The following is a 25,057-nucleotide window of genomic DNA, read 5'->3' as shown; positions in this document are numbered from 1 at the left end:
GTGCACCGGCGTTAATGGGTGGCACCAGTGAATAAGTGGTGGTGGAAGAGTTATGGGTGATGGAAGGGTTATGGCAAAGTGAAAGATAGATTGGAAGAAGGGGGAGGAGTGGGCGGGGACTAGGGTGATTGGTCGGTCGAGGGAGGCTAGAAGCGGCGACACTGGGGAACGAGAGAACGGGATAGAAAAAGACGAAGGAGATAAGGCAAAACTCAATTCATTCAATAATGACTCCATAGTTGCCATCCACACTTTTAAAAGGCTAACCAAATAATTCAAACATAATAATTATTAACCTTAAAATAGTAGATTTTCATCGATCTCGATCGCATGTGAACGCACATTTTGCGTTCTCTGTATTTGCGAACCCAATGCAAGCGTTCACAAGCACGTTCGAACGCACTCCATCCGTGTTTAAACGCGGCATTTGAATGCACCCTATCGTGTTCGAACGCACATTTGATATTCTCTGTTTTTGCGAACCTAATGCAGGTGTTCACAAGCGCGTTCGAACGCACTCCATCCGCGTTCGAACGCGAAATACAGAAAACTTATTTTTCTATAAAATAAATACTAAAACAAGAATAAAAGACACTCCTAAAGTGTATCCATGCTCAAGACGTCCTCGGTGAAGTATGAATCATATCAGATAATTACCAATCTATCTAAGTTTGGTCTTTCTCTAATATTTTAGTTTTATCTTTTCACTTTGATCTCAGAATCATGTAAAATTAAGGCCATTAGATCTATGACTTCCGAGGCTTGCTCCTATTAAAATATTATAATTTTCTTATTTCCACATCATTATAGATCTGGTTTGTAACAATGGTATCAAAGTGAGGTTCCTCAAATAATGGTTATCATGCGATCTAAAACGGACATGGAAAGAGCAACCATGGAGGATTATGAACTCATCTCCGTTCCTGTGGGAGTTTCTTTGGTGCCCCCTCCACCATTAGCAACCGTCGACAATGAGCCGCTTGTGTGGGTGAAGATTTTTGTTAGGTTTTTATTTGTTGGCAATTGTGTACAAAATATACTAAGTATATTTTTTTCATGTATATGAGCTTTACACAAGTCTAGAATATCTCTGGTTTGAAGAATTGCAAGATTATTGGAGAAAAGCCGTCGAGTTCACACCGCGTTCACAAACGCGTTCGAACGCGGTGCGTTCACAAACGAGTTCGAACGCGAAATCTGCGTTCACACAGACAGAGAGCCGCGTTCACAAACACGTTCGAACGCGAAATCTGCGTTCACACAGACAGAGAGCCGCGTTCATAAATGTGTTCGAACGCGGGTACTGCGTTCACACAGACCGAGAGCTGCGTTCACAAACGCGTTCGAACGCAACCTGAAGAATTCAAGTTGTCGCGTTCGAACGCACTCGAGCCCGTTCGAACGCACCAACAAAGTTTAAGAATATTGGACTTTCGTGAGTACGGATAAGACTCGGATTTGGCTCTATCTTGAAGATCGTGAGTATGGATAAGATTTGGATTTGGCTATATCTTGAAGATCGTGAGTACGGATAAGATTTAGATTTGGCTCTATCTTGTACTTTAGTGAGTACGGATAAGATTTAGATTTGGCTCTATCTTGTACTTTCATGAGTACGGATAAGATTAGAATTTGGCTCTATCTTGTACTTTTGTGAGTACGGATAAAAATTTGGATTTGGCTCTATTTTGGAGATCATATATAAGGGTTGTGAAACCCTATCTCTAGGGTGGTTGAAGAAGCATTATTGAAGGAGACTTCTTGAGGCTACTAGGGGTGTAAACGAGCCGAGCCTGAGCGAGCCGGCTGCTGCTCAGGCTCGGCTCGAAATTAATTTCGAGCTTCTTTATTGGGCTCAGGCTCGGCTCACCTCAGCTCGAGCCGAGCCTGATCGAGCCCGAGCCGAGCCCGAGTCTGAAACAAGCCTATTATCAAGCCTCATTTCGAGCCGAGCTGGCTCGAGCTGGACCGAGCCCAAGCCGAGCCACAACATATTTAAAGTGAAAAAAGCTGAAATTGAATAACAAATTTTATCTCGTACTCTGTAGATAAAATAAAAGCCAACCAAATTGACTATAAAATTTAAAATTAATCTCTGATTAGCAACCACACCCATTTTACGGGTAAATATAATAAAAGCCAATCAAATGAACTTAACTTAAATTATACAAAACCTTACTAAAACCAAGCAAATTATCATACCAATTGTAAAATATTAACATAGATTTATCAAAATTTGGCTCAAAATAATCACACCAATTTCAAAAATTTTACTAGTAAACATAACAAAAGCCAACCAAATGAATTTAACTTAAATTATACAAAATTTACTAAAGTCAAGCAAATTAACACACTAATTGCAAAATATTAACATATGGTAATTCATCAAAATTTGGCTCAAAACAAATCCAAATTTTGATATGACATCCAAATCATAAGTCTATCACTTGCAAAATATTACAATATAAATACTTAACTTATATCTTGCCAAATATTACAATAAAATCTGATAACATGCCAAATATTATAACTAAATTTATTTGGCACTCTCAACTCTCAAGTCTTCACACTAAAAAGAAGCTTCATCCTAGAACTGCAAAAAAAAAAAAAAGTTAATTGCAACTTAAACATCATGCAACTAGTATAAACAAACAATAATAGGAAAAGACATACAATATATGATACCTAAAGATCAAACTACATTTGGAATCCTCACAAACACATTATCCATTGCTGGTACCTAAAGAAAATAAGATTATAAAAAAGAAGTCAGCAATAGTTTATAAAAGCATAAAATGAAAATTTTTTATTATGAGAAGTATAGTACACATACCCTAGAAGAGCTGATTTGTTTTTTCAATGATTCTCTAATCCAATTTCCTCCACATACCAAAGCCTCCACTGTCTCGGAAGACAAAGAGCTTCGAAAATCATTTAGAACTCTACCACCGGCGCTAAAAGCTGATTCAGATGCAACAGTGGAAATAGGAACCGAAAGGATATCTCGAGCCATTTTGGAAATAATAGGAAATTTCAACATGTTTAGTCTCCACCATTCTAGAGCATCAAACTTGTCAATCAAATTTGTAGTCTGCTCCTCTAAGTATATTTCTAATTCAGATTTCAGAGGTTCAACTGCATTTGTTGATTCCAAAAAATTTTTAAACTCTGCTTGACCTTCTGATCCTTTATTTAAAGCTTCTTTCACTTTCCATAAATCAATCAAAAATAGATTTGCAGTAGGATATGAACTTCCCGATATAATTTGAGTAACATCATAATTTTTTTTCAAATATTCACAGACTTTTGCAGCTTTAAACCAATCATCTTCTGAAGGTAGCCATTTGTAATTTGCATCTCTCGTTGCATATTGTTCAAAAACTTTTTGGTACACAAAAGCATGCTCTAACATAACATATGTAGAATTCCAACGAGTTGCAACATCCAAAGCTAAACCCTTAGAAGTAGGAACAGAGAGTTGTCTTGCAATTTCACCAAATTTGTACATACGCGAAGGACTCTTTTTTAAGTAAGTAACACTGCATCTGATATTTTCAATGACATCTTGAATGACATGGATCCCATCTTGAACAACTAGATTTAAAATATGAGCACAACATCTAACATGAAAAATAAGCCCCTTGAAGTACAATTTATCTCTAACTTGAAAGTTATTCATAATAGTCTTAGCAGCAACATCATTGGCGGAGGCATTGTCTAAGGTAATAGTTGATACTTTATCCTCTATTTCCCAAGCAATTAAACAATCAATAATAGCATCTGAAATAGCAACTCCAGTGTGTGGAGGTTCCAATTGACAAAAGTTGATAATGCGTTTTTGTAAAGTCCAATCAGAATCAACAAAATGAGTAGTCAAAGACATATACCCAATATTTTGATTTGAGGTCCACAAATCTGAAGTCAAACTAATTCTATAAGTTCCTTTCAAAAGCAATTTCACTTCTTCTTTTGCAGATTCATATACTTTCATAACATCACTTCTCATTGTGTTTCTAGAAATCCGTTCATAACGTGGGTTAAGAACCTTCAGAAGAATATTGAACCATGTATGCTCAACCATATTAAAAGGATACTCATGTACCATTATCATTTTTGCCATTATTTCTCTCACCACATTTTGGTTGTATCCTGATGAAATAGTTTTGAGATAATTTTCTTCTATAGCTGAAGTCCCAGTAATACTAGATGCAGAAGCAAAAGAAATTTTTTTTTGTCCTTTGCCTACCAAACCAGTGCAAAATTTCACATGTCTTTTTATTTGTGAAGTTGTGCCTTGCTTAGGAACACTAAATAATGACGGGCAATTATTACATCGATACTTTTCTACCTCTTCTCCATTTTCTTTCACCTTAACCCGCTTGACATACAACCATACATCAGAAGTTTTTCTTCTCCCTTTCTTTTGATTATTACTTTCTTCTTCCTTGTTAGTTTCATTATCCTCTTCACCAATATCAATTTCAATAGGTTCATTTTCACTAACAGCATCAGAAAGATTCTTAGTTACTGACTCTGACATCTACATAAAAAAACAAAAAACAGAAATAGAAATACTGCTTAAATTTTTATAATACTTAATTAGTAAAAACAAAAATAGATGTGACGGATACAGTTAATACTTAATAGCCAAGAGAAATAGCATATCAAATCATCTACAAGGACATACTCTTTGTCCAAAAGATGACATCAAAATATTGATATTTAATTAAATTTAGTTATACTAACTTTTTATCTACTTTATCATTCTCAAATATAAACATAAAATTATTGCTAGCTGAAACAAAAATTATTGCTAGCTGAAACAAAAGGACTATCTGAAGGGAAAGAGTCATTGAAATATATATCTGCATCTAAACATCCAAGAGGACTTGTTCCACCATAGAAGTGCCATTTCCTATTCTTTAGTACCATAAGAAAGAAAAGAAAAGAACTCTTTTGGTACATGGTTTAATGAGGCAGTGCAAATCCCTAGAAAAGCAAAACTGTTATTGTGTTGACTAGGCATAATAAATTTGCAATTATGCTCCATGGTCTGGGAATCTAATTTCTCATGAAAATATTCAATTTCATTTACATTACTTTTAGCTGCAACTACTTACTCGACACAGGCATGTTTTGGTTTTGGTTGCAAGGCCTAATAAAGGGCCAGCTGAATTGATGCGCCAACTAATTCCAACTCACTAGGGCAGAAGGAAGCAATTTTTGGGCCATTAGGGTAACCCTACACTAGAGTAATAAGAGAAACTTTTGCCTTTTGGCCCTGGCTTTGTGATGGCATGAACAGGTAAGGATCCTTGTACCTAATATCTACAAGAACTTATAGAAGATTGCTCAAGCTTATCTTCAGTTAAGCATTGAAGATAAGCTTGAGCAGCAGTACTAGATATCCATGTATCATCCATTTATTGAGTATAATGGAACACCAGTAGATTTAAACAACCTAATATCTACAAGAACTTATAGAAGATTGCTCAAGCTTATCTTCAGTTAAGCATTGAAGATAAGCTTGAGCAGCAGTACTAGATATCCATCTATCATCCATTTATTGAGTATAATGGAACACCAGTAGATTTAAACAACCTAATATCTACAAGAACTTATAGAAGATTGTTCAAGAACTTATAGAAGATTTAAACAACCTAATATCCATTTCAGTATAAGCTGTTTTATACTAAGTATATTACTAAACAATAAATTATCTCAGTACTAGTTTACTAATATCTATTTCTCTATTATTTTTCTTCTTCTTTTCCATCAAATATTACTCTTATTATCATTTCAAAATGTAACTTAGTCAGACTATCTTTACACCACCGTATCGGTTTACAAATTACAACTAGACGATATAATAATCTAAATCAGTATAAGCTCTCTCATTAAAAATTAGCATAACTAAACTAGTACCCCAAGTAAAGTACATGACAGTACTAAATTAAAATGAAACCAAACTATAGGAGGTTAAACTGCAATTTACCTTTGTTCTTATACCGGTGTGCACCTATGCAATATAAAATTCCGAGAAATTGGTAGACAGGTTAGTTTCTCAAACTAGTAAGTAGAGAAATCATGCCTAATTCAGAAAGATTAAACTTCCCTTAACATTAAAATGATATAGAAAGTATAATACTACAAACGAGTAAGTAGAGAAATCATACCTCTTGCCGGTCGATGGAGGAGGATGATGCGGCGGCTTAGAGAAGGAATGGTGAGGCTACGAGCGGCAACGGCTTGGAGAAGGGAGGTGAGGCGACGACGCGATGACGATGGCTTGGAGAAGGGAGGTGAGGCTGACAACGCGTCGGCGACGGCTTGGAGAAGAAATGGTGAGGTGAGGCTACGATGGTTTGGAGAAGGGAGGTGAGGCGACGGCTTAGAGAAGGAATGGTGAGGTTACGACGCGGCGACGACGCCTTGGAGGAGGAAGGTGAGGCGGACCTTCGCGGGAGGAGAATGATGCGGCGGCCGACGGGAGTTTTGGTCTTTGGAGAAGGAAAGTGAGATTTGGGGATTAGGGTTTTATTATTCACTTTTATACCGAGCCTATCGAGCCGAGCCTGAGCGAGCCGGCTTTAGCTCAGGCTCGGCTCGATAGTGATTTCGAGCCTATTTCAGCAGCTCGGGCTCGGCTCAGCTCTGGCCGAGCCGAGCCGGACTCGAGCTACAGTCGAGCCGAGCCCGAGCTGCTCGACAAGCTTGACACCCCTAGAGGCTACATCGGTTCTTCAACTAACAAGGTTCCACTCATCTACAAAAGTTAATCTTTCGTCTTAAGGGCTATCTAGACGAAAGATCAATCTCGAGGGTTACTTAGATTGGACTTCAATCACGAGAAGCGGTGAATCGTGGGTTCTAGCGAGCAAGACTGAGAGGAACAAAGTCGTTTGGATTGACGGGTTGTTTTGAGAGTCAGTCTTGTAACTGCTACTATTCTAGTGATTGGTTTTGATCCGAGTTTGGATCCGTAGTTTTTTTTCCCGTTTGGGTTTTTCCACGTTAAAATCTTGGCGTTCATCTCTGCTTTCGTTCTTTATATTTCTACGGACTTTTACTTAAGCGAACGAGTGATATCATTGCCTAGTATTTAGATACATACTTGTGTCTAGGGGTTATTTCAATTTTTTTTTAAAGAATTTTCTGAGAAGATTGCTAGATCCGCTGTGGAGAGCATCGAGAGGATGGAAAAGGCTATTTAAGCCTTGGTGGTAGCCCTCCTAACCCACCACCACCCACCTACACTGCCACCACCGCGGGATAGCCACCTCCTCCACCTTCAAGCACCAAGAATGGTGAAACCATGGAGACCATTGAAACCGCGACAACTACTCCTCCGGCTACGATGGAGCTCTCTCCACCCCTACAGACCTATCCTACTATAACCTAGCTTTCCATCAGCTGTGGTCAATTAGTCTAAGCCACCATCATCAACATCTTACTTAGACTATTACGGTCCAATCATGTGAATTAAGTCGAGTCAAGTTGAGTCGAGTCTATTTATCTTTTAGTTATTTCATGATGTAAGCCTTTAAGGCAAGTCTAGTTAAGGCAATTCCAAAAAAGTCACGGCAGCCCTTATGGCAAGTCTAATTAAGTCAAGTAAGCCTTTAAGGTATGTTCAATTAAATCATCTAAGCCTTTAAGGCAAGTCTTAATTTGAGTCATGTCATCCTTTAGGGCTAGTCCGAGTAAGACTCATTGTACCCAACCTTTATATATAAAGGGGCTGGACTTCTTTGTTTAGGCATAGAATTGAATGGAAGGAATATTGAGTTAAGTTAAGTTTATCTACCTTGTATTACTTATCGTCCTTATTTTTTACCGTAACTGTTAAATCGTCGTTATCTTTCTATGAGTAGATTTAAGTTAGAAACCCTAATTCTACCTCCAACCCATAGACACCATCACCTCCAGCAGCCACCCTACCCTACGGCCATCTACCACCACCCTTGGTCGTCCGCCACCCTCCAACGATCACCGCAACGTCGAATATTTACTATTCTGTCTCGTTCTGACCTTGCTTCACTATTTTATTTATATCTTTCCATCTAGACATCCTATTAACGTAAACTCAAAGCCATTATAACTCTATCTCATGGGGCGACTGCCACCTAAATGTTCATACTCATCCTATGGACGGATCTTTTCAAATATGGTCTGTAACATAGACCACCTACACAGAAACCATTGCCTAAACTGCATGCACTAAAACCCTTGCTCCAACCACCCAAGACTAGGATTTGGCCCGAGTCACTTGCGACTAGGGAAAACTATGACTCAAACTAGTAGATCCTCGAGCAAAACCCACTATGGGGCCATCCTCCACATGGCAGATTAGACCCACATGAAGATCGAGGACATGTAGTTCAAGAGCAACGAAAGGTATGGAAACCACCATGGATACCTTGCTGACAAGGTGTTCGAAAGTATGGTAGGTTGATATGAATTGGGTTAGGTCAAATCACATCATAAGCATATTAGGTTCGACGAATCGAGTTTATTTAATTTTTAATTAATTAATAACATAAGCTATTAAGACAAGTCTAGTTATGTCATGTAAGCCCTTATGACAAGTCTATTAAGTTATGTAAGCTATTAAGATATGTCTAATTAAGTCATGTAAGTCTATAAGATAAATTCTAATTTGAGTTGTATTAGCATTTAAGACTAGTCCTTGTAGGACTCATTGTTTAATTTTAACTTTTCATACCGACCTCCAATTAACGTGAACTAAAGCTATTAGAACCCTAACTCATGAGGTTACAACTTATAAAGATATTATAATGTCCATATCTTTCCATATCTAGTTCGTAACACTTAGTTCTCACTTTCACTGTCTTATCGATGGCTCTTAATCTCTTCATTTTCCTCCTTTCCCTCCTACTCCTAACTCTACTTTAAACTACCCCAAATTACCAACACTCATTTCCTCTCTGCCATTGAAGCGTTCTCCTCCTCATCCTCCTCCTCATCCTCCTCCTCCCCCTCCTCCCCCAACACCTATCATCTCTATCGCCTCATCCAGCGCCGACCACTGCATCGTCTCCCTTAACCTTGGCAACCTTTCTCAACTCCTCCACCTCATCATTGACATCGATAGGAACCTTATCTAGTCTGGCCTCTCTAGGGCCAGAGAGAGAATGTCAAGTAATGCCGAGTGAGAGGAGTCACCGCGACAGCCTTTCTATTTCTCGACCTTGATAACCAGGAAGATAGCGAAGAAGAAGTCAGCATCAGCTTAGAGTAGAGCTAGCGCACTATTTATGATAATTCAAGGGGTCATTATGTACAAAAAAATGTTCAGGAGGTAATTGTGAAAATGAATGATAGTTTATTGGGTGAAAATGTAATTATCCATATAATAAACCCCTCATTTTGGTAATAATAAATAGGAATTGCTATCCTTATATTAACCCTATTCTAGACGTGAACAAGGCCCTAAAAATTGCGTTAGATAAATGAAAGTGTTAGGTTTTTATTTGTTGGCAATTGTGTACAAAATATTCTAAGTGTATTTTTTCATGTATATGAGCTTTACACAAGTCTAGAATATCTCTAGTTTGAAGAATTGCAAGATTATTGGAGAAAGGCCGTTGAGTTCACAAACGCGTTCGAACGCGGGTACTGCGTTCACACAGACAGAGAGTCGCGTTCACAAACGCATTCGAACGCGGGTACTGCGTTCACACAGACCGAGAGCTGCATTCACAAACGCGTTCGAACGCAACCTGAAGAATTCAAGTTGTCACGTTCGAACACACTCGGGCCCGTTCGAATGCACCTGAGTTCAAGTCATGCCGTTCAAACGCACCCGGGCCGCGTTCGAACGCACCAACGAAGTTTGATAAAATTGGACTTTCGTGAGTACGGATAAGACTTGGATTTAGCTCTATCTTGGAGATCATATATAAGGATTGTGATGCCCTATCTTGAGGGTGGTTGAAGAAGCATTATCGAAGGAGACTTCTTGAGGCTACATCGGTTCTTCAACTATCAAGGTTCCACTCATCTACAAAACCTAATCTCGAGGGTTACTAAGGTTGGACTTCAATCACGAGAAGCAGTGAATCGTGGGTTCTAGCGAGCAAGACTGAGAGGAACAAAGTCGTTTGGATTGACGGGTTATTTTGTGAGTTAGTCTTGTAAGTGCTACTATTCTAGTGATTGGTTTTGATCCGAGTTTGGATCCGTGGTTTTTTCCCGTTTGGGTTTTTCCATGTTAAAATCTTGGCGTTCATCTCTGCTTTCGTTTTAATATTTCTACGGACTTTTACTTAAGCGAACGAGTGATATCATTGCCTAGTATTTAGATACATACTTGTGTCTAGGATTTTTTCAGAAAGTACCCATGTACATTAGAAAGGTATTAGTTATGAAATGTCTCCAAAAATTTAAATAGGGTAGTATTTCTCTTGCTCCTCTCGTCCTCCTTTTTATGATTTTAATTCATAGTTTATTTAGAAAATCTATAATTAAATTATAAAAAAATGTACTCTACTACTTAGTATATTAACAATGTTTTAGTGTTTATGAAATACCTCTAAAAATTTGAATAAAATAATATCTCTTTTAATTTTTTTCATTATTGATAGAGGAAAAAGGCGAATTGAATTAGCTAGCACCAAAGATGTGCACCTCCATTTTACTATAATTTGTAGTTTCTTTACGAAATTTATAGTTAATTTACAAAAATTTGTTGCTATGCTTTTTTTCTGCTTGTTTTATATCTCACTCCTCTACCACCTTATTTTCATTGTATAAAAGGATTATATAGAATTATTTTTAGTAGGAAAATAAAATGGTGGAATGAGTGATAAAAGAAGTAAAAAATATTACAGTAACAAATTTTGTAAATTAACTGGGAATTTTGTAAAAATAATGTCCCCGACTTCTTATAGAAGGAAAATAAGAATCTCTCTTGTTTCTTCTAAGCCTCCTATGGCAATATGTCCCCGACTATGGTTTAATATATTTTGCCTAATTATCTAGCATTGCTTATAGATTAACAATTCAGATCAATCGAGTAGGAAGTAATAAAGGGATTAAAAGAAGAAGGATTGTTACGGACCAGATCGGGAGAAGTAAGAAAATTATGAAAATTTAGGTGATGGTAGCCTTGTCAATTAGGGTTCTAATGGCTATGGTTTTTTTTATACGAACGAGGTCAGATTGGTGATAAGAATGAGATCTGGATTGATCTGAATGTAAAAAAATTATGAAAATTTAGGTGGTAGTAGCCTTGTGAGTTGGAATTCTAATGGCCCTAGTTTTACCTAAATCCAAGGTTTAGATAAAAAGATATAAATAAAATAGTGGAGGGTGGAAGAAATAGGGCAAAATGGTAATTATCCAATGTCGCGGCAATCGTCGGATGGTGGCGGACAGCTAGGGGTAGTGTTGGATGACTGTATAGTAAGGTGGCTACTGGAGGAAGGTGGTAGCTTAGGTTTAGGTGCATGGAAGGATTCTACGATTACGATCTACTTTTATGAAGATAAAGAAGATCTAATGGCTATAATAAAAATGGTAAATGCAATAATAAAAAAATAACTAAACTAAATTAGTTTTCAATGCTTTGATGTTTGGATGCTTAATTAAGAAATCTAATCTCTCTATATATAGAAGTCGAGTACAATGAGTCATACTCGAACGTCTAAATACTTATACGACTCAAATTAGGACTTGCCTTAGACTAACTTTATAGGCTTATATGACTCGAACTAGGATTTACTTTAGAGGTTATCTTGACTATCTTAGGAATAAGAGTAAGATAATCTAGGTGAAGAAGTAAGATAATTATACTATTTATTTTCCTAGGAGTAGATCTTGGTTAGAAATCCTAATTCTATCTCCAACTCATAACCACCATCACCTCCAACAGCCTCCCTACTATACGGCTATCCACCACCAACTTTGGTTGTCCACCACTCTCCAGCAATCATTGTAATGTCAGATATTTATCAATGTGTCCAATTACCACGCCGACGTGAGCGAGAATTTGAGGTGGATCAATTGGTGTTCGTTCGAGCTCAACCGTATCGGCAATCCATATTGAGACCGATTTTGAACCAAAAGTTGGGTTACAAATACTACGGTCCGTACCGAGTGCTACAACGAATCGGTCCAGTAGCTTACCGATTAGACCTACCTGAAGGAACTAGGATACATCCAGTCTTCCATGTATCAGCATTGAAGACCCAGATCGGGCCTAACCATGTGGTGGGTTCGACCTTACCCGAACTAATGGAGGAAGATGGCCCTACTGAACCGGTCCGAGTATTAGGCCGCAGGAGAAGACGCCATGGGACCAGATTAGAGACTAAAGTGCTAATTGAGTGGCTGGGCAAACCTACTGACGAGTCTACCTGGGAGCTAGAGTCACATATCATGAATCGCTTTCCGAACTTCAAACCTTGAGGACAAGGTTGCGGAAGCGTGGTGGATTGATACGATTCGGACTTCACCGACGTCGTCTTGAGCATGGATTCACTTTAGGAGTGTTTTTGCTTCATGTTTTAGTGTTTAATTTCCATTAAAATAAGTTTTCTGTAAGTCGCGTTCGAACGCGGGTGGAGTGAGTTCGAACGCGGTTTGTGAACAGGGTTGTGAACGTGGTGAAGAGAATGTACTGTGCGTTCGAACGCACTGTGAACGCTTGCATCGCGTTCGCAAAATACCGACAGGCGCGTTCGATCACGCGTTCGAACGCCTGCATCGCGTTCGCAAGTCCAGAAGAGCTAATTCGGTGCGTTCGAACGCGGTCGGGCGAGTTCGAACGCGGTCGGCGAAAATTGTGTTTTAGGGTTAATGTGAGTTGTTGGTTAGCCTATAAAAGGATGTGTAGGGCAACCAAAATTATCATTGATTATTGAGATTGAGTTTTGCCTTGCCTTCTTCGTCTTCTTCGCTCCCGTTCTCTCAATCCCCGGCGACGCCGCTTCTAACCTCCCTCATCCGACTAATCACCCTAGTCCCTTAGGGGTGGCCCTCTTCTCCCCCTTCGTCCAATCTATCCAACACTTGCCCTAACCTTTCCATCAACCATAACCCATCCACCACCACTTTTTCACCGGTGCCACCCCATTAACGCCGGTCCTCCACCAACCATCATTACCTAGGATCTCGTGCCTCCATCCACGAATCCAAAACAGAGCATCCTGACGTTCGTCCACTAAACGGACGATATCGCGAGATCCACAACTCCGATTCGCCTGAAACTAGATTTGTTGGAAAGATCTTTTCTAGGTCTACAACATATCAAAATTTAACATCGATCCAACGGCGGAATATTTCGGGATCTTATTTCAAAGTTCCGTGCAAGATCTAGTCCAGATCTAAGAATCGGAAGAGATCGATCTTTAGCCCCAAAGGAGAGATCGTATCAAGCTGGTATCAAAGCTCCATAGCCAGAGGTGTGATCGTATCATAAATGTAGAATTAGAACTTCTAACTTAAATCTACTCTTAGAAAAATAAACGACTATGATTAATTTACTACTCTTAGATTATCTTACTCCAAAGATAGTATAAGGCTAAAATATAATTATTAATTCTTTATTAGATGCTTAGATGAATAAATAAAAAAGCTCTGCTGCTCTATATATAGAGGTTGGGTACTAAAGGCTTATACGACTTAAATTAAGACTTACCTTAGAGGCTTATATAAGTTAATTAAACTTACTTATGCGTTTTAATTAAACTTATATTAATAGCTTATATGGCTTAAGTAGACTTTTCTTATGGGTTTATATGACATAACTATTAAAGACTTACATAAGAGATAAATATGAATTAATTAAAAAATGAATAGACCGATCTAATTCATGCCTCTCATTAAATGATTTAACTTCATGAAATCACTAAAACATTTTAGTCTCTTTGGCCAGGAAATTGGGAGCGGCGCCGCATGCGACAAACTCAAACCTGAGAAGGAAGGAGAAGCAAACCGCAGAGGCAGACCTTACTAGTCAAATGATATATAGTTGAAATAATCTCATAAAATTTTGTGCATGTCATATATCTGAACATGCTATAACTATGAATATATATACTGGGTTTCTCTAGAATTCACCATGTATCTGACAAAACACATCCCAAAATTAATGCTTGTATTTCTGAACATCCTGTAGCTATGAATATATACACATTTGAGTTAAAGCATTGAATTGTTCTATTGGTGCAATTGCTAGCCATACATATACGTTCTCACGTCGAACAACAACAAAATATAAAATTTGGTAGGTGACATTGCAGCCGATGTAGTACGTCTATTCTTCCATCTGCGCTGGGAGAGCGAACCGGCAAAGCGGGCACTGATGGCTCTTCTCCAACCACTTGGACAGGCAAATCTGATGGAAGGCATGGGAACAGGGCATCTTGCTGAGCTCCACTCCGGTCTCGAAATCCTCCAAGCAGATAATGCACTCGGTCTCGCGACACCCCTCTCCGGTACTCCCATATATCACTTTCTCCAGCTTACTGATTGCCGAACTCGTCGTCGGCATTCCTCGGAAACCGGATTCTGTGAACGAAGCCGCCAACGCCCGATCGAACTCCTCTGATTCCTGCGACAGTCGGCGTGGTAATTGGATCCCGATGAACTGGGAATCCAAGACCCACCCAGGATGGGCGTTCATGCAGATTTTTATGTTGGCGACCATCTTGACCTGGCCGCCAGGAGAACGCCGAATATATTGCCAGGTCGAATTGCTGATATATTCACAGTAAGGCTCCAGATTGATGCGGATTGAATCACTGATGCTAGAGAGCATTTGAAAGATGATTTCGCATTAAATTGGTATTAAAGTCGATGTTCCTCGGACAATGGTTATCATGCTATCCAAGACGAACGAGGAAGGAGCGACCATAGAGGACCAAGAACACATCTCCTTTCCTATGGGAGTTTCTTCGGTGCCCCTCCACCCCCAGCAACTGTCAACGATGAGTCACTAGTGTGGGTAAAAATATTTTTTAATGAATTTTCAGTATAGTCGAAAGAGAGCTCCGAAAAGATCGAGAAGGCGATCAAAACCTCAATGGCAGCTATACTAGTCTATTATGGCCACCTCGCACAGCTAGAACCACCAGCCATGGTGGAAATAGCTCAACCACGGCCATCAACTTCAATCTATAAGGGAGGTGGTGAGGAGATCCAACCGTCGGGCAAAACCTCTTATTCGATCGAGGAGGAGCGCCTTCCATCCCAACAAGCTGAGCCTGCTATCATAGCAATGGCAAAGCAACTGAGAAAGACGGTCCTTGACCCCATCCACGTTGGGAGCTAGGGCCAAAAACCTTAGCTTCCCACCGATAGCCATCCAACCACTCTCGGACCCTACGTCCGCATTCGATCCCTTTTGCAGGACCCTACACCTAAGCTAGGCCAGCGGCAACCATAGTAGAACGCTGAAAGAGCGCCGTCGACGGCCCTCCTCCCTGTAGCAAAACTATGGCATGTGGCTGCGGGAGTGGCATTCCAGCCATTTAATCACAGCTATTTATTTTTCAATGAGTATATCTAAGTTAGAAACCCTAATTCTATCTCCAACCCATAACCACCATCACTTCCAGCAGCCACCCTATCTTTCAGCTGTCCACCACCACCCTTGGTCATCCGCCACCCTTCGACAACCGCTGCAACGTTGGACATTTACCGTTCTACCCTGTTTTGGCCTTACTCCAGTATTTTAATTATATTTTTTTTATCTAGACCTCTGATTTAAGTGAAACTAGAGCTATTAGAATACTCACGAGGTTACCACCATCTAAATTTTTATAATTTTCTTATGTCTAGATTAGTCTAGATCTCATTCATAATAATTGACTACTTATTTTGCATTATTTTTGATATTTTGTTGATCTAGTAAGTTATTTGAAGTATTAGTTGTTTATCCTACTCATATTTTTATTTTTATTGTTTAAAGAGGCCTCAAAATAATTTTCTAGTTTATCTATATGCTAGCCAAATAATGATATGGCTACATTTCTTTATGTCGTCACATAAACCTTCTTCGGCATATAAACATGACGTGAAAAGCTCGTTGTTCACCGATGTTTAATACACCGGATGATAATATTTGCCAGTATATCTAAATGTCAAAATATTAATCTTTTGCAGCATATAAATCTATCAATTGAAGTAATGCTTTCGACGTTTAGTAAGTGTATCAGCCCACCAAGCTTCCCCCACCTTGCCCTCAAGGTGAAAATTTGGAAAAACGCTCTAAGATATTAGTCTCCAACTCCTATGTCACCTAGTCAGATGGCTTGCCAAGCCACTCAACTAGAATCTCCATCTCCAATCTGGTACCATGTCGTCGTCGGCGTCTAGCAAGTACTCAAACTTGCTCTACGATCTCTATCTCCTCTAATGGCTCCGATAGAACCGATCCAACAATCTCGTGATCTCTAATGCACTCCCTCAACAATGAAACATCGAAGACAGGATGTACTCTCGACCCCTCTGGCAGCTCCAAACGATATGCATCCGGACTAATACTCTCCAACACCCGAAACAGACCAAAGTAGCGATGTGCTAAATTTTGGTTACGCATTGGACGCAAGGTCACCTATTGATACAGTTGCACCCTCACAAACACCCAACTGCCGATATTGAGCTCCTGCTCCCTTTGGCTCTGATCAAAAACTTGTTTCATGCGGTTTTGAGCAAGTTTAAGATGAGCATGCAACCTGCTCAATGTGGCGTCTCTATCCATCAATGCTAAGTCCACCTCCATCCTATCTGCCGATGCCACTACATCATAAGTGCGTAACGTCGGAGCCGTGCGTTGATACACCACCTCAAATGGAATCATGCCAATGCTGCTATAGTAGGCAGTGTTATAAGACCATTCCGCCCATCGTAAGAACTCCAACCATCGTATGGCATCTCTCCAACAAAGCACCTCAAATACTGCTCAATGCCTCGATTAACCACCTCGGTTTGATCGTCCGTCTATGGATGGTAGGCCGAACTGAAGTATAATTGAGTCCCCTATAATCTAAAAAACTTCGTCAAAAGTTGCTCATAAATACACAATCACGATCCGAGACAATTGTGCGTGGCATGCCATGTAATAGAGTAATATCTTTAACAAAAATTTTAGCCACCAACTTGGCTGAAAACGGATGTGACAATGCCGAAAAGTGCATATATTTGCTCAATCTGTCAACTACCACAAAGATAACAGAATAACCACATACCAACGAAAGACCCTCTATGAAGTCCATAGAAATGTCCTCCTAAATACGGTCCGGTATAGGTAAAGGCTGTAGTAATCCGGCCGATTTCAAGGTGGTTGCTTTAGCCCTTAGAAAGACTTCGCAAAGGGGACAAAACTTCTCACATCCCATCTCAATCCTGGCCATGTGCAACTCTGAGATATCCTCCTATAAGTCCTCAAGACACTATCATGACCAGCCTCTAGAGTGTGGTGGAAATGCTCCAACAATTTCTGCCGCAATCTATCATTTGCGAGCACCCAAATACATCCGCGGTCTAGTAGGAAACCGCCTCGATTCTCCAACTCGGGATGGCACTCCGAACCATCCATCACCTCCTGCAACAATCTCAAAATATCTGGGTCAGATATACATGCATACCTCAGCTCGTCAAGGAAAGGAAAGGTAGGAGATGAATAGGCTGCAAGCTCGGCAATATCAGGTTGGTACGATAGTGCATCCGTCGCTCTATTTTCCGTTCCCTTCTTGTATTGAATTTCATAATCATCCCTAGCAATTTTGTGACCCATCTTTGCTATGCTAGAGTGTATATGCGCTGTCCAATAAAGTATAGAAAGCTCCTTTGATCGGTTTAGATAATCAATCGTCTACAGATCAAATAAGGCCTCCACTTTATCACCGCATGCATAATTGCCAACATCTCTCTCTCATATGTAGATAATTGTTGAGATTTTTGTGATAAAGCCTTGCTAAGATAGGCAATGGGACGTCCTTCTTGCATTAGTACAGCTCCTATGCCAACACCCGACGCATCACATTCCACAATGAATTCTTTGGTGAAGTCCGGTAGTGCTAAAATGGGTGCCGTCGTCATTGTTGTTTTCAAATTTTCAAAGGTTTTAGTGGGCTTCACCCGTCCATCTAAAAGAGTCCCTTTTCAACAAAGAAGTGAGAGGAGTAGCGATATTGCCATATCGAGCGATGAATCGGTGATAATATCCGATCAGCCCCAAAAATCCTCTCAATCTGGTGGTAGTAGTATGAATAGGCCAAGCAGTCATACATGCAACCTTTTGCGGATTCGCCGCTACACTATCCGCTGAAATGATGTGGCCTAAATACTCCACCTTTGGTATCCCCATAGGCACTTGGACTTCTTGATCTTCAATTAATTTTGCTTCAATAAATTCAGCACATCCTCCAAATGCCGCCAATGCTCTAATTTAGTCCGGCTATACACTAAAATATCGTCAAAAAATACCAAGACATACCTTCGCAATAGAGGCCAAAATATATCATTCATGAGGCCTTGAAAGATAGCTGGAGCATTGGTGAGACCAAAAGGCATCACCCGGAACTCGTAATGCCCGTCCGGAGTCCAAAATACAGTTTTGTGCACATTCGCCAAGTGAACTCTAATTTAATGATACCCAGCTCTCAAATCAAGCTTACTAAATATAGTCGCCCCTGCAAGCTCGTCCAGCAACTCCTCAATAACCGGAATGGGATACCAGTCCTTAACTGTAATAGCATTTAGTGCCCGATAGTCTACACAAAAACACCATGTTCCATCATTTTCTTGCACCAATAGCACGGGGGATGAGTATGAGCTATGACTTGGTTGAATGTGCCCTTGCTCCAACATCTCGGCTACCATTTTTGAAATAACTTCTTTTTGCACATGTGGATACCGATATGGCCTCACATTCGCCGGTGCAGCCCCGGGTATAATCTCTATGCGATGGTCCACTGCTCTCCTCGGTGGCAACTCCTGTGGTTCCTTAAACAGTCCAAAAAAGTTATCTAATAAATTAGACAATTCAATAGCAATACCTGAATTTGTTTGAGGGTCATCTCCTACTGGTCCTAACTGAAGAAGATTGGCCAAATCATACGTACAGTAGCCCCCACCATAGGCTGCATCGCAGGAATCGGCGAAGACCGAACACCATCAAGTCACACATCTTTGTTTCCTTGTTTATATTTCATCCACATGCTCCAAAAATTAAATGTGACAGGTCCCAAACTCTGTAACCACTAAGCACCATCTCAATGTTCACTCCTCGTAGCGCCAATGGATATAAGTCCACAATGATGTCGTGTCCTTGCACCCGTATACCGACCCGGCAACACAAGCACTCTGCCCTAAGCTTCGTGCCATCTCCAATAGCAATGTCAAATCTCATGGTCGGTTCGGCATCCAAACCCAATCTCCTCATTAACCTCTCGTCTAGAAAGTTGTGTGTACTGTCCGAATCAATGAGGATGTGCAGACAATGCTTTCTAACGAGTCCGTCTACCCGTAACGTCCTCGGCGCGAAACTACCCGAATATGCATGCATCAATATTTCAGCTTGGATATCTTCCTCAACGACCTCCACAACGGCCTCCTCATGAACCTCCTCTGGACACTCCTCATCATCAACAACCTCATCATCCTCCTCAAGACCATGGATAAGCATCACACTCCCGATCAGTTTAGAACACCGATGACCGGGGGTGAAACGCTCATCACATCGAAAGCAAAGCCCTTTGCTCTTCGCTCCTCCACCTAGGTAGGTGTGAGAGTTTGAACAGGGGGTCTTGTGCCTCTTCTAACATTGAAAGAAGGTCTCAAAGATGGTCGTGGTCTAGTACTCCCAGCCGCTATTTTTAAAACTATAGAATTTCCAGCCGGCGTTCTAGGTGCAAACCGCCCATCTCTGTTGCTTCAATTGGTTTTCACTGCCATCTTTAGAGCCCTATGCTTTTGTTCCATCCTCATAGCCTTCTCAAAGGCCTCCTCAAGAGTAGTAGGACATAGAGCACGAACATCCGCGTGTATCTCCTCTCGCAGCCCTAAAATAATATACTCATCAATGTCTGTTCGGGCCACGGTGACTCACAATGACTACTAACTCTTTTAAACTCAGCTTGGTACTCCAATACGGTAATCCTCTAAACCATTTTTCTTAATGTGGCAGCAAAATCTTTATATGCCGCTGTCCCAAATCTACGTGTAATCCTTCTATAAAAATTAGCCTATCCGGCAAATCCACCATCACGGATAACTGATCTATACCAATGCAATGTCATTCCTTCGAGGTGAAAGCTTGCCATCTGAACTTTTGCATTTTCTGCTGTACCTTAATAATCAAATTATTGTTCAACTTGAAACACTCAATCCGTTGGATCATCGTCTTGGAATTTTGGAAAGTCTAAACGTGTGGTTCTTCTCTGAATAGCATGTCGGGTTCGCGAAAGATCCTTAGTTCAAATCTAAACCTTCGTGCATCTTGATCACCTTCTCTAAATCCTCGAGCACGTCCATCACCATCTCCATAGGGATCGACCTCGTCCTCATAATGCCAATCCTCCTCATCGACGAAGCACACAAGTGCCGCACGCCTCTCGGGTTCCACCATCGTCGATCTTGGGTTTTGTAACGGAGGTAGGGGATGATGTGAAGGCATAGGTAGGAGGGGATCATTGACACTCATATGACGCACCTGGACCAGTGGGGTATCAGTTCGATGAGGTCCCACCGCTGGTCCTTCTTAAAATTATGTTCATCATCGAGGAGATGACGAACCCAATCGATTCATGACATATTCATTGAATTCATTGTGATCCTTTTGCATGTTGTCAACTCTATGCAATAATATTTAGAACATGCCCCTAAGTTCATCCATATTCGAACCCATGGACGTTGGTTGACTCGGTCCTGCTGTGGTCGCTCCAAAAGAATCGGCCTCACAGTTAGGATCATCGTGCATTGAGTCCTCCTTTGTTGGTGTGCTCTCCATAGGTCTCCTTGTTAATGTCATCTTCCTTATTTCAACCATTAATGGAGGTCTGAGGTTTGCCTGCTTTGATACCAATTATTAAGCTTTGATACTAAATTGATAGACTCTGATACCAATTTGATGGATTCTTGTACCAAAAAATTGGCAACGGAATAATTCCTTAAGATCTGAATTTATTGTAGGAAGCCGTCTGTGCAACCGTAGGAAAATATTCGTCAGATATTCTCCGGTAGTCAGAAAATTACAAAACTAATTGGGTTAGATCCATAACTTCCTAAGCTAGGGTTTTTGGCCCTAGATCCCATCGCGGATGAGGAAGACACCTTGAGGGCCATCTTTGTCGGCTGCTTTGGCATTGCTATGATAATGGGCTCAGCTTGTTGGAATGGAAGGCGCTCCTCCTCGACCGAAGGAGGGGTTTTGCCCGATGGTTGGATCTCCTCTCCACCTCCCTTATAGTTTGAAGTTGATAGCCATGGTTGGGCTATTTCCACCATGGCTAGTGGTGCTAGCTGTACGAGGTGGTCGTAATGGGCCAGGATAGCTGCCATCAAGGTTTTGATGGCCTTCTCGATCCTTTTAGAGCTCTTCTTCAACGAGACTGAAAATTCTTTAAAAAATGTTTTTGCCCACGCTAGTGACTCATCGTTGATAGTTGCTAGTGGTGGAGGGGGCACTGGAGAAACTCCCATAGGAAAGGAGATGAGTTCTTGGCCCTCCATGGTCGCTCCTTCCTCGTTCGTCTTGGATAGCATGATAACCATTGTCCGAGGAACGTCGACTCTAATACCAATTTAATACGAACTAGCTTGACCTAATTTAATTCAGTTTCTAGACAGAAATATATACATAATTTTGAAAGAGTTTTTGATAGATTTGGTCGTTGGATTGATATAAAATTTTGACAAATTGTAGCTTTAGAAAAAATCTTTCTAATGAATCTAATTTTGTATAGATTAGATGGCTATATTAGAAGATATCTTTAGGGAAGTGGATGAAGGTCGGAGGGTCAGCTCCTTCCTCCCTTCATCAAGGGCCTGAAGCTCATCTACGAAGGGTTTCTCTCCTTCCACCGGAGCCCTCAGACCGGTGGCCGGACCTGGGGTCATCGGCCTCCGAGGACAATGGTGAGAGGGAGTGGAGCTAGCTACCGAAATTTAACAATGAGGTTGAGGCTTACCGCGATTCGCGCACTCGGCTTCGCCAGCTTTGGGGCTTCGACGGCTCCGTCGCTTCATCGGCTCTGGCATCGGCAACCCACAAGAAGGAGAGGGAGAGAAGTAGTGAGGTGGAGGAGAAAGTGGGGGTTGGGATGGCTGCGGTGAGGGGAAGAAGGAGATAATGGAGGTGGGGAGGGTGGCGTGCACGGCAAGGGAAGAGGAAGAAGAAGAAAGGAGAAGACGGACGGAGGGGGGGCAGGCTCTGTGACGCACGTTCTCAGCGCGTGCGTCAGGTTTTTTTTTAATTTAAATTGGGGTGTTCCAACTATCCCTAACAACAATAAATTTCGTCGACAAAATTATGCACCTGAGTCAGTAAATAAATGAGGGTAGGTAGACTGAATCTCTTGCTCAGGCTCCCATGTAGCTTCCTCTACTCCATGGTGCCGCCAAAGAACCTTGACCAAAGGTAAGACTCTTCTTCGGAGTGTTTTCACACATCTGTCAATGATCCGCACTGGTTGCTCCTCATAAGATAAATCCTTCCTCAGCTGGATAGGTTCTTCCCTCAAAACATGTGACATGTCATATAGATACTTTCTCAACACCGACACATGGAACACATTATGAATCTAGGACAGCTCCGATAGCAAATCCACCTAGTAAGCAACCGGTCCTATCCGTATCAAGATCTCATAAGGGCCTATATATCGGGGCTCAGCTTGCCCTTCTTCCCAAACCGAACTACCCCTTTCCACGGCGAGACCTTGAGGAAGACTTTGTCCCCGACTTGAAACTCCAGATCTCGACGTCGACGGTCAGCATAGCTTTTCTGTCAACTTTGGGCAACCTACAAATATTTTTGTACCTTCCGCACCTTGTCCACGGTCTCCTAGATTAGCTTCGAGCTCTCTATTTTCCGTTCCCCCACTTCATCCCAACTGACAAGATGTCCTGCTGCTGAGTAATCAAACTAGTCAAATTTTCCATCGACTTCCTGCTCAAGGCATCAACCACCACATTTGCCTTCCTAGGATGGTAGTTAATAGTGCAGTCATAATCATTCACCAGCTCAATCCACCTGCGCTGTCTCATGTTCAACTCCCTCTAGATGAATAAGTACTTCAAACTCTTGTGGTCAGTAAAAATCTCGCACTTCTCTCCGTAGAGATAATGCCTCCAAATCTTCAAATTGAACACTACTGCTGCTAGCTCCAAGTCGTGGGTAGGGTAGTTCCGCTCATGGTTCTTGAGCTGCCTGGATGCATAAGCGATAACTCCGCCCTCCTGCATTAGAACACAGCCCAAGCCCGAGTATGAAGCATCACAGTAGACCTGGTAGCCCCCTCCACTACGAGGAACTATAAGGATGGGTGCAGATGTAAGTCTCCTCTTCAACTCCTGGAAGCTCTCCTGACAATCAGCTGTCCATACAAAACACTGATCCTTTCGGGTCAGCCTAGTAAGGGGACTGGCAATTTTTGAAAACCCTTCCATAAAACGCCGGTAATATTCGGCCAAACCCAAGAAACTGCGAACCTCCGAGATGGTACTCGGTTGCCTCCAATTGAGTATAGCGGTGATCTTGGATTGATCAACCCGTATGCCCTCTCTCGAGACCACATGCCCAAGGAACACCACTTCCTCCAGCCAAAATTCACACTTGGAGAACTTAGCAAATAACTTTTCTCTTCTTAGCACATGTAGTACCAACCAAAGATGCTCTTCATGCTCATGTTCTAAGGCCGAGTAAATCAAGATATCATCAATGAGGACCACCACGAACCAATCCAAGAAAGGGCAAAAGATGGTTCATCAAGTCCATGAAGATAGTTGGTGCATTGGTCAAGCCGAAAGGCATAACCAGGAACTCATACAACCCGTACCAGGTACGAAAAGCAGTTTTTGGGACACCTGCTTCCCTAATCCTCAATTGATGATACACAGATCTTAGATCAATCTTTGAGAAGACGCGTGCCCCACGCAATTGATCAAACAAGTCCTCAATGCGAGGCAACGGGTACTTGTTCTTCACAGTTAGCTAGTTCAATTGCCGATAATCAATGCAAAGGTGGAGGGTACCATCCTTCTTCTTCACAAACAAGATTGGAGTGCCCCAAGGGGATGAGCTAGGCCGGATGAGTCCCCTACTTAGCAAGTCATCAATCTGTTCTCCTAGTTCTTCCATTTCCTTTGGAGCCATACAGTAAGGTGCCTTGGTGACTGGTCCTACCCCTGAAATCAGGTCGATGGTGAACTCAACTCCCTTGTCTGGGTGAAGCCCCAAAATGCCCTTAGGAAAACCATTTGGAAACTCCTGCACCACTAGTAAGTCAGTCAAGGTTTAGGTCCCAGCTAACTCGATGGACATGATTGCCACCAACTGTGAACGGTCCACTTGTCGATCCTTACATAATTGACACTCAATGCCATCATTAAGCTGCAAGATAACCGCCTTGCTGTAATAGTTAATACTGGTATGGTAGGTAGCTAACCAATCTATCCCCAGGATTAGATCAAAGTTCTGCATCTCGAAGGGTAGGAGGTCCGCCTTGAAATCCCACTCGCCAAAAGTCAAGGTGCAAGATCGATAAATATGGCGGACTTCTAGAAAGTTACAAAGTGGGGTGGCTATGACTAAGGGCTCAACAAGAGGTCCCGGCGTCACATCCGCATTTTCTAGGAAGAATGTAGAAATAAAAGAATGGGTGGCCCCAGGGTCAAATAAAATCCTAGCCGTGTGTGCAAATAATGTCATAGTACCTGTCATTGGGTATATAAGTCTTAACTAAAATAGAAAAAACATATTTTTCACAATATGCAAATTTGCACACGGTTAGGAAGGAGGATCTAATATTATGTATGAGTAGGACATATGTAAAACTTAAATAACATGATTAATTTACTCGGTTACCTG

At 41.2% G+C, this 25,057-nt stretch overlaps 1 protein-coding gene across 1 annotated transcript; it reads right to left on the bottom strand.

Moving 5' to 3' along the window:
* Positions 1 to 2,692: 2,692 nt before the first annotated feature.
* LOC140785969 (zinc finger BED domain-containing protein RICESLEEPER 2-like) lies at positions 2,693 to 21,744 on the bottom strand. The gene is made up of 3 exons (XM_073134122.1): positions 21,304 to 21,744; positions 2,834 to 4,540; positions 2,693 to 2,740 (listed from the first exon to the last, which is right to left on the bottom strand). Exons 1-3 carry the CDS (start codon positions 21,742 to 21,744, stop codon positions 2,693 to 2,695), a joined length of 2,196 nt encoding a protein of 731 aa, XP_072990223.1.
* Positions 21,745 to 25,057: the final 3,313 nt, after the last annotated feature.

This window comes from Typha latifolia, chromosome 4 (assembly GCF_019914945.1).
Source record: "Typha latifolia isolate L0001 chromosome 4, TyphaL0001v2, whole genome shotgun sequence".
Taxonomy (NCBI): domain Eukaryota; kingdom Viridiplantae; phylum Streptophyta; class Magnoliopsida; order Poales; family Typhaceae; genus Typha; species Typha latifolia.
This window is presented reverse-complemented; position numbering and strand designations above follow the sequence as displayed.